The following is a 10,197-nucleotide window of genomic DNA, read 5'->3' on the forward strand; positions in this document are numbered from 1 at the left end:
CTATGTGAATCTGCTTGCAGAAACCTAAACACGAGCAGTTTGCTTTGTGACTGCCAGCTAAAATGGTTCCCCCAGTGGCTCATTGACAGCGGTTTTCAGCATTCTGTGAATGTGAGTTGCGCTCATCCCGATTGGCTCTCTGGGCGTTCTCTACTCGGTGTGGATGCAGGAGATTTTATCTGCGGTTAGTATTTTATTTGAATGCTGCTTTTGCAAGGTTTGGGGACTTTGATTATTTTCCCCCTGCTAACGTTTAAAAGAATAATCTACTTTTTCCTTTACAAAGGCATGTAAGTGCTATATTGTCAGGACTCGGTTCGCAAAGAATATAACTTTGTGTGGGACACAATATTAAAACGTAAGGTCTCAACAGCTGTGGATTTAAAAACCCCAACTGCAGTATTGAAGACTGAAGAGTTATCTCTTAAAAAGTACTTTCTTTAGTATTGGGTGTTTGATTTTCTACTTCTGTATCGTTTTAATCTTGTCCTTAAGAAATTCATCAAAATCTGACCCTTTTTGCTAGTAGGTAACGCCATAGGGGGTCAGTACATGTTACAGCTTTAAAATCGTTTCCTTCATATTCTTGGGGCCCTGGAATAGAAGTGTCCTCCTCCCAGATATCCAGTGACATGAAGGCTGGCCATACAATATACAATTTTTCTTTAGATTTAAAAAAAATATGAGGTCAAGCCTAAACTTTTTTTAATTTGTATGCTGTCAGGCAGGCCCTTGCACTACATAGTTTAAGGTAAATCTTAAGGAAATTGACTAAGAAAATTGTATAATATATAGCCAGCTTTACGCTCACTCTGAAATGCAAGTGCTTCAGTTGTCTGTAGAAATATATGATTAAGATGAATGCCCAGACTCGGGGCCATAAGTTCACATTGTAAGGTTGATCAAAGCCTTATACTGGAGTCCCACAGAGCCTGAGTCCGCTGCCCAGAGGGAAGAGGGGCCAGAAGATGGACGCTGCCGACACAAGGGACATCGCTGGATTCTTTTGCAGGTAAGTGCCACATAATGGGCTAGTATGCGATGCATACTAGCCCATCATGCTTTTCATTTGCAGCAAGCAAAAGAGGAAGTAAAACCCATCGGGGTTTACTTCCTGTTTAACTGCTACATACCAATTCATAAAATCTATTGCATTAGGCAGCAGATAGCCCTGAAGCGTCTTATCATCCTCTATACCAGTGATTCTCAACTCCTGTCTTCGGGACCCACTAACAGGCCAGGTTTAAGAATACTGCAATCACTGAAAATTATATCACCTGTGATGTATTTCAGTTATCTTGCAAACTTGGCCTACAATTGGGTCCTGAGGACAGGAGTTGAGAACCACTGCTCTCTACAAAAAGTATTGCAGATGTTTGTTTTGCTGATTTGAATGTTTTTTTTTTTTTCCCCCGCCAGATAACTTTCCTAAACCGCAAATCAAATTGCATCCCGAGACAACTGTGGCATTGAAAGGAATGAATGTGACGCTCATATGTTCTGCAGGCAGTAGCAGTGATTCTCCCATGTATACGGCATGGAGAAAAGACAGTGAAATCCTGTATGATGCCAAAGTAGAAACCTTTGCCAGATATTTTAAAAATGGACTGGAGCTCATAGAGTACACTACAGTTTTGCATCTGTTTAATGTGAACTTTACAGATGAAGGGAAATACCAGTGTGTCATCACCAACCATTTTGGATCTAATTACTCCAGTAAAGCTAAGCTCACAGTCAATGGTATGTGTGTGTTTTTTTTTTTTTTTTTTTTTTTACTTTTTAGTAATGCAAAGTCGTATGTAAAATTATTGTATATGATAAAACTATTTCTGTCCAGGTTGTAAATGTATTATTCTAAGCAAATTTTACAAAATACAGTATGTTCTCATCCTTAGGAGGTTTCAACTGCCTAGACAGAAAATAAGAGTGAATTAGAACGCCATTGTTTGTGGTTTGGGCTGTGAGTCTTTTCTTTTAGCCCGTTTCTTTCAGAAAGAAGGATTCTCTTTTTTTGTCATCCCCGGATGGGTCTATAAAAGGTGATCCAGCTTCTATTTTCACCATCCCTAAGTATAACCATCATTCAGGCTTATAGCCTTGAGGAAAGCTTGGGCTCACCATTTTCTTGTGTAAGTTCACTCCACCAGGGCTGTGAATGCCTCTTGGGTTTTTCGGCATCAGGCCTCCGTTTCACAAATATGTACCTGGTCTTCTGTGCACACATTCTTCAAATTCTAATAAATGCTACTGCATCATTTTACACCAGTCAGGCGTAGGGTCCTTCAGACAGCTTTGATCTGGGGAAAGTCCCAAATTGGTGGTTGGTCCTGTTATCATTTGTTGTGTTTCCCACCGCTTTTGATCAGGGTCATTTGGGTAATTTCTGTTGTCACTGTGATTTAAAAAGAGTAAAAACAGTTGAACACTAACCTTGAGTGAAAAATGTTTTTGTGTTATTAATCATATTATCTGAAAAACGGGCAAGAAATTGTAAATTCTACCAGGTATGTAAACTTATGAGCACAACTGTATGTGAGGGTTTACATCCATTTTAAAGAGGAAGTAAACCCTAATAGGGTTACTTCCTCTTTGATTCCCTGCAAAGGTAAAGCATAATGGACTACTATGCATCGCATAGTAGTCCATTATGTGTCACTTACCTGACACAGGAGCCAGCGAAGTCACCGCTGTCCCCTTGTGTACGGAGCCTTCATCTTCTCGGTGGGTCTCGCTGCTCTGGCACTGTCATTCGTCGGAGCCACCATGTCACTCCCGCACATGCGTACAAGAGCCGCCACTCGCGGCATATTGCCGTTAACAGCGGCGCGCTCAGTGCGCCTGTGCACCACGCTGTAGACAGCGGTGCCTGTCTTTTGGCAAGTATCTCCTAAACCGTGTAGGTTTAGGAGATATTTCTTGGACCTACAGGTAAGCCTTAATCTAGGCTTATCTGTAGGGCAAAGTGGTTTGTAAGGGTTTACAACAAGTTTAAGATGGTTTCTTCACTCCACCCGAATCAGGACATTGTGTGTTGCTATCTTTTTGTCCCAGTACTAAGAATCTTAGTGCATTTCTGCTTATGACACCTACTTTTATATTTGTTACATATCCCCATTTAACTTATAAAAAAATATTTAAAGCTGCAGCTTACATTTTTTTTTAGATCCTCTATCCTCCATCCTCCATTCTCCAGCAAGTAAAAATCCTACTAGTTTGTTTATAATGGTGCTGGGTAGCTGTTTTTGCCATTACTAGCCTTGTCTGTAAATGCTCATGTTCTTTGAAAGCTGCTGGTCTCATTTCAGCATCCTGGTTTTGGCCATGATGCATCCCTGTCCACCAGCAGGGTGATTGATGTCGCCAGCTTCTGGGTGGAGGCCAAACCTGATTAATGCCAGCCACGCCTGCAGTCTCATGCTTGTGATGTTGTGTGTGTGTTGCATGTGCTTCAGGCTCTCTGTTTGTCTGCCCTGCTCTACTAGATTGGATTTCCTCATTGATGACCTTGGATCTGATATCCTCTACTCTGAGCTCTGCCCTTTTGACTATTGATTTAACCCTGATTACTCTGAACCTTGCCTGCCTTGTACCTGGACTGTTATTGAACCACTCTGCCTGTCTACCAACCACAAGTACCTGTTTGCTCAGTTTGTGCCTTTCCCGACATGGTAGCCAGGCACTATAGCATTGTATATAAGTCTTGAGGGCTCATGAGTACCAGTAGCCTTATGGGAAAGGGGACTGCTATAGGTGTGGAATACTAACTGACTTTGACAGCAGCGGGGGCCAATGACTCCACTGCTGTGTCTCAGCCAATCAGGAGGGAGAGTGCTGGACCGCCGAGGCACTCAGGGACATTGCTGGACAGAGAGGGGGGCTCAGGTGAGTACTGGGGGAGGGGGAGCTGCTGCACACATTCTATGCATTAAGATAAAAACCTTCTGCCTTTAAAACCCCTTTAAGCCTTTTGTATAGATGTGCAATAGTTATTGTGCAGTGCTGTATAAGAATTTCTTAAATTCACTGATTGGTTTAAAGACTTATATTGCAAACAAAATAAGCTGCTAAGGTTTTCCTTTGGCATGTAGTAGATTTGACATTTCTTTGTCTTTTATTACAGAAATGCCTTCATTCCTGAAAACTCCAATGGATCTGACTATTCGCACTGGTGCCATGGCACGTTTGGAATGTGCAGCAGAAGGTCACCCACCTCCCCAAATTGCATGGCAGAAAGATGGGGGAACAGATTTTCCTGCAGCTCGAGAACGTCGCATGCACGTTATGCCTGAAGATGAAGTTCTATTCATCGTCAATGTTAAAATTGAAGACATGGGCCTTTATAGCTGCATGGCTCAAAATGCTGCAGGAAGTATATCAACCAATGTCACTCTGACTGTGTTGGGTAAGAATCCTTTATAATGGAACTGCTGAATGTTAGGCCATACATATAATTCTGCATACATGAATTTGCCCATAACGGAGCATGTGATTGTTGCAGGGCCCAGCAGCATATGGGGCAAAGCACTGTTGGGTTGCAAAAATACTTGGTAAAACAATTTTAGATGAGATTAAATTGATCAGTATTCTGTTGGGAAAAGTGTTTAGTTTTCAGTAGTAACATTTTAAAATAGAAACCCCAAGGCCCTTATTTATTATTAAACTCCAACATGCATGGTTACATGTGTCTTAAAGCGGAGGTCCACCCTAAAGTGGACCTTCCGCTCATCGGAACCCTCCCCCCCTCCGGCGCCACAATTGGCACCTTTCAGGGGGGAGGGGGGTGCAGATACCTGTACAGTACAGGTATCTGCACCCACTTCCGGGATAGCTCTCTGCAGAAAGGGGTGTAGATTACGCCCCTTTCCGCAAGTGCCCCGCTGCCTGCTGGGAAACACACAGATCCCAGAGGCAGCGGGGACCGTCCTTATTGCACAGCGCGACTCGCACATGCGCAGTAGGGAACCGTGAAATGAAGCCGAAAGGCTCCATTTCCTGATTCCCATACCCAAGATGGCGGCGGCAGCACTCGAGAGACGATCTAGAGATCGGCTTCGGGTGCCGACATCGCGGGCGCGCTGGACAGGTAAGTGTCACTATTTTAAAAGTCAGCAGCTGCAGTATTTGTAGCTGCTGGCTTTAAAAAAAAAAAAAAAAAAAACGCGGAGTCCCGGTGGACTCCCGCTTTAACCACTTAAGGACCAAGCCTCTCTTTGAGATGTGTTTTTTTGCTAGAAAATGACTTATAAAAAAAAGTATAATGTTTGGAGGTTCTAACACCCTAGAAAATAAAATGGTGGTCTTTGCCATACTTTCTGTATATATTCCGTATTTGCGCAGCAGGCTTTTTTTTTTTTTTTTTTAAGGAAAAAATACACACTTTTTTTAAATAAAAAAATTAGACAACAGTAAATTTAGCCCAATTTTTTTTTATATTGCCAAAGAAATTAATTGTAAATAGTAAATTGATACCCAGTATGTCACGCTTCAAAATTGCGCCCGCTCGTGGAATGGTGACAAATCTCCATAGGGGATATTTAAAAAATTCTACAGGTTGCATGTTTTGCGTTACAGAGGAGATCTAGTGATATAATTATTGCTCTCACTCTACCAATCGCCGCAATACCTCACACGTGTGGTTTGAACACCATTTTCATATGCGGGCGCTAGTCACATATGCGTTCGCTTTTGCACGCGAGCTCGGCGGGATGGCGCAAGTTTAAATTTTTTTTTTTTCTGATTTATTTTACCTTTTTTTATTTTTACACTGTTTAAAAAAAAAAAAACATCCCTTGTAAAAGAAACAAAAGCATGACAGGGCCTCTTAACCACTTCAGCCCCGGACCATTTTGCTGGTCAAAGACCAGACCACTTTTTGCAATTCGGCACTGCATCGCTTTAACTGACAATTGCGCGGTTGTGCGACGTGGCTCCCAAACAAAATTGACGTCCTTTTTTCCCCACAAATAGAGCTTTGTTTTGGTGGTATTTGATCACCTCTTTTTTTTTTTTTTTTTGCTCTATAAACAAAAATAGAGTGACAATTTTGAAAAAAAAACTAATTTTTTCAACTTTTTTCCCTCGGTTTAGGCCGATACGTATTCTTCTACATACTTTTGATGAAAAAAATCACAATAAGCCATTATTGATTCATTTGCGCAAAAGTTATAGCGTTTACAAAATAGGGGATAGTTTTATGGCATTTTTATTAATTATTTTTTTACTAGTAATGATGGTGATTAGCGATTTTTATTGTGACTGCGACATTATGGCGGACACATCGGACATTTTTGACACATTTTTGGGACCATTGTCATTTATACAGCAATCACTGCATTTATATAGCTGTGTAAATGACACCGGCAGTGAAAGGGTTAACCAGGGGGTGGCAGTGTAGGGGTTAAGTGTTCCTGGGGGCGTGTTACTAACTGTGGGGTGCTGGGCTTTGTTTTAGTGAACACTGATCTCTGCTCCAATCACATGGAGCAGAGATCAGCGTCACTTGTTGCTAGGCAGAACGGGGTGATGCTGTTTACAACCGCAGCTCCTCGTTCAGCCACCCCGTGAGACGATCGCGGGTATCCCCGCGGCGATCGAGTCCGTGCGACCGGACTCACGGGGGTCCCGACTGGCATGCGAGTGCAACGGCGTGCTGGCAATGGCAGGGCGGCATTTAAAACTGGACTTACCTGTACGCCAATATGCCTGCCCATGCTATTCTACCAACGTACATCGGCTTGCGCCGGTCGGGAAGTGGTTAAATGGGAGATCTGGGGTCATAAAGACCTAAAAGCTTATATTTACACTTAAATGCAAAAAAAATAGCTTTTTTTTTTTTTTTTTTTTATTACTATGGGTGGAAGTGACGTTTTGATGTCCCTTCCACCTTGCATTGTTATGGAGACGAGTGGGGGGCCATCTTCTCCTCACTCGTCTCCATGGCCAGCAAGGGTGAAGATCCGATTTGTCTCCGCAGCCTCCGACTGCTCCGGTAAGAGTCGGAGGGCACCAGAGTGCGGCGGGAGCCCTCTCCCGCCGGCGATAAGTGATCTCGTGGGGAATCCGCCACAGAGACCACTTTATCGGAAACTGGACTGCCGGCTGAAGATAATACCGGGGTTATGGCAGCTAGCTGCTGCCATAACAACGATATCCCCCTTCAAAGTAAGTAGGTACATCGCCGTGCAGTGGCCCGGAAGTGGTTAAAGAATGTGTTACCCCAACATTTCATATTCCTGATGTGTGCGCCTGCTGTACTATGTACTTGTATGGAAAAGTATCCTGTTCTTTGTATTGCTTCCTTTGTGTGAAAGCCCTGGTGTTCCTGTCGGTCCCTCTGCTTTCCTATTAAAAATTGACCATGCTAGGCATGAGAGCACATCATGGTCATTTTTATGGCTATGCTGGGAACTTTGCCTGCTCTCCTCCAATCAGTAGACTTGCCCTGACATCCCTCCCCCTTTCTCTGCCCAGCCATTTACTGGGAAGGCCAGTGTGCTGCTGTTTCTCCTCCCTCAACTCTCCTTATACATACATAAGCTCCTTATGCACCTGAGAACAGAGAGGGTATGTGATCACTTGTAGAAAAAAAAGGTATTTAAAATGTATGTATGTGTGTGTATATTTATTTATTTTCACAAATGCTTTGCCTATTATTTCCATTTTAAACTGAATGGGTTGTTTTACAAGGTGAGGATTCACAAGTACTTTAATCAGAGATAAATATTTCCATGTATATAGTAAAAACCTTTAGTATTTTGTTCAGTTGTGGATCATTTACCAGCATGGGAATGGGGCTGATCTGGGTCGTGTAATAATTCAGTCAATCGTATATTCTCATTATATTCAGTGATTTAAGGTGATTGTTTCTACATATTCTCTTCCATTCTCGATTCAAGCTGCAATGAGCTATGATCCTGAGTTGGTCAGTCTGCTCTGTGGGGCTTCTCCATAGAAAACTGTCAAAATTACACTGAAAACGGCCCTTTCTATAATTTTCACAGTTGACTGATTTGTCTTTGTAAAGCAAATAAATCCAGTGTTTGTGTGTGTGTGTGTATATATACTGTCTTTCCCCAAAAGTAAGACATCCCCTGAAAATAAGACCTACTTCCAGTTTTGCCTCTTGCTGTAATATAAGGCACCCCCCCCCGATAATAAGGCCACCCCTGAATATAAGGCCCCTAAAGCTACCGTAAGGCGTCTGATTCCTCTGGACCATATCGGTGGGTGCTGCCACGCAGCTCACTGATTGGCCGCAGCGCAGCCGGAGCTGTTCAGGCAGTTAGGTGCGAGGTCTCGTTAAATCAGTGAGCTGCGGCTGGCTCTCTGGATGACGAGTGACGTCACCCGTCATCAGAGAGCACGCCCTGCTGCCAGCACAAGCTGCCACCTTCTGCGCCTGCTGCTCGCTCTACCCTGACGGAGTCTGGCTGACTCACAATTACAGTGAGTCTCCCTGGGCAGGAGTCAGGCACATTGTGTGGAATCTGGCCTCCACAGACACACAGGGGTGACTGAGGTGGGCGGGGGATGTCTGGTGAAGATGGGGGGGGGACGACTAAATAATCCACTGGCACAGAGGTGGGTAGAGGGGGACTCAATTAAAATGACACAGGGTGGATTTGAGGGAGGGGGGATCAAAATGGCACAGGAGGATCAGAAGCGTGGCGGAATCCATAAATGTGTACCCTATTCATCTTCATGGAAAAATAAGACATCCCCTGAAAATAAGACCTAGCACATCTTTGGGAGCAAAAATTAATATAAGACACTCTTACTTTCGGGAAAACAGTGTGTGTTTGTGTGTGTGTGTGTGTGTGTGTGTGTGTATACTAGCTCCTCCTATTGTATTTTCACATCATGCATTGTGGTGTACTACAGATTTGTTGTACATTGCCATTGGGTTTCCATTCCTGCAATAAAGTTTGTCTTATCATAGTGCACTAGGTGTGAACTAACACTATGCTAAGGGCACATCTTTTAAATGAACATGGTATCCTTATGCATAAAGTATTGCTACTTGTACTTTAAAATATTGCATTTTGTGACTTGGGCCCCTTTCACACTGAGGCGCTTTGCAGGCTCTAAAGTGCTAAAAATAGTGCCTGCAAAGCTCCCTGAAAGAGCCACTCAGTGCACTCCAGTGTGAAAGCCCTGAGGGCTTTCACACTGGAGCGGTGCGCTTGCAGGACGGTCAAAGTCCTGCAAGCCGCATCTTTGGAGTGCTGTAGGAGCGGTGTATTTACTGCTCCTAAATCACCCCTTCCCATTAAAAACAATGGGGCAGCCCTCCAAACCTGCCTGCAAAGCGGGCGGTTTTAACCCTTTTTCAGTCGCTAGCACGGGTTAAAACTGCCCCGCTAGCGGCCAATCAGCGCCACTTAAAGGACAGTAAAGTGCCGCTTTACCGCCAGCGCGCTGAGCGCCCCCAGTGAAAAAGTAGCCTTAGGGACTTGTGCTCCATTCACATCTAGGTGTTTGGAGATTGTGTCAGATCTGTTGCGATTGTGCCCACGATCTCAAAGCACACTACATTTGCCAAAACTCGGGAAGCTCCTGCGCCTTTTTGGGTGACCAGCTTCATGTGATGCGATTTACCTCGTTCACCACGCAGTAAATCGTGTGACAATCCCCGCAAAACCACCGCATTTTAGGTGCCATTGAAAAAATGATACTTGGACTAGTTATAAAAAAACACAAACTTTTTAAATCTTAACCCTAGCATTATTGGCTCCATCTAGTGGCCATAATCTGGTATTTTCCTGAAATATCCCAATCAAAAAAATGCTGTTATTACAGTCAGTAGATGACACTGGCGATTCAGGGAAATAAACTTTATTGGGCAAATTACAGTAAACATTTGTGATGACTGTGTGACTAGTCGAAAGCCTTAAAGCAGATCTTCACCCTGAAAAAGTCATCCCTCCACCCCCTCCTCTGGTCCTCAACATGTATAGCCTTTTTTTTTTCTCACTTTCCTTCTTTTTTTTTTTTTTTTTTACTGAATTTGTTCACTGCCCCCCCCAGTGCACATCATATGCCTAGGCAAATGACACGCACTGTGCTTACCTTTGATGGTGAGTCCTGCAAGTTACATACTTCCAGGGCCCTAGCCTCCATTCAGGGATAAAGGAAGGGCCTGGCTTCTCTCTGCCGCATAATCCTTCGGCCATGTGTTACAGCTGTGACATGGAGAGG

General features: G+C 43.6%; 1 protein-coding gene across 1 annotated transcript in view; it reads left to right on the forward strand.

Annotated features, from left to right (window-relative positions):
• The window catches only part of LRIG2 (leucine rich repeats and immunoglobulin like domains 2), a gene marked incomplete in the record, with an annotated part of 100,420 nt that overhangs the window by 69,604 nt on the left and 20,619 nt on the right, over positions 1–10,197 (forward strand). Inside the window, 3 exon segments of the mRNA XM_077481556.1 lie at positions 21–184; positions 1,420–1,740; positions 4,121–4,397. Of these exon segments, the coding sequence (XP_077337682.1) occupies positions 21–184; positions 1,420–1,740; positions 4,121–4,397 (762 nt within the window).

The sequence above is a fragment of the Lithobates pipiens genome, unplaced genomic scaffold (genome assembly GCF_037356315.1).
Source record: "Lithobates pipiens isolate NorthernLeopardFrog02 unplaced genomic scaffold, aLitPip1_a1.2 Scaffold_16, whole genome shotgun sequence".
In the NCBI taxonomy this organism is placed as follows: domain Eukaryota; kingdom Metazoa; phylum Chordata; class Amphibia; order Anura; family Ranidae; genus Lithobates; species Lithobates pipiens.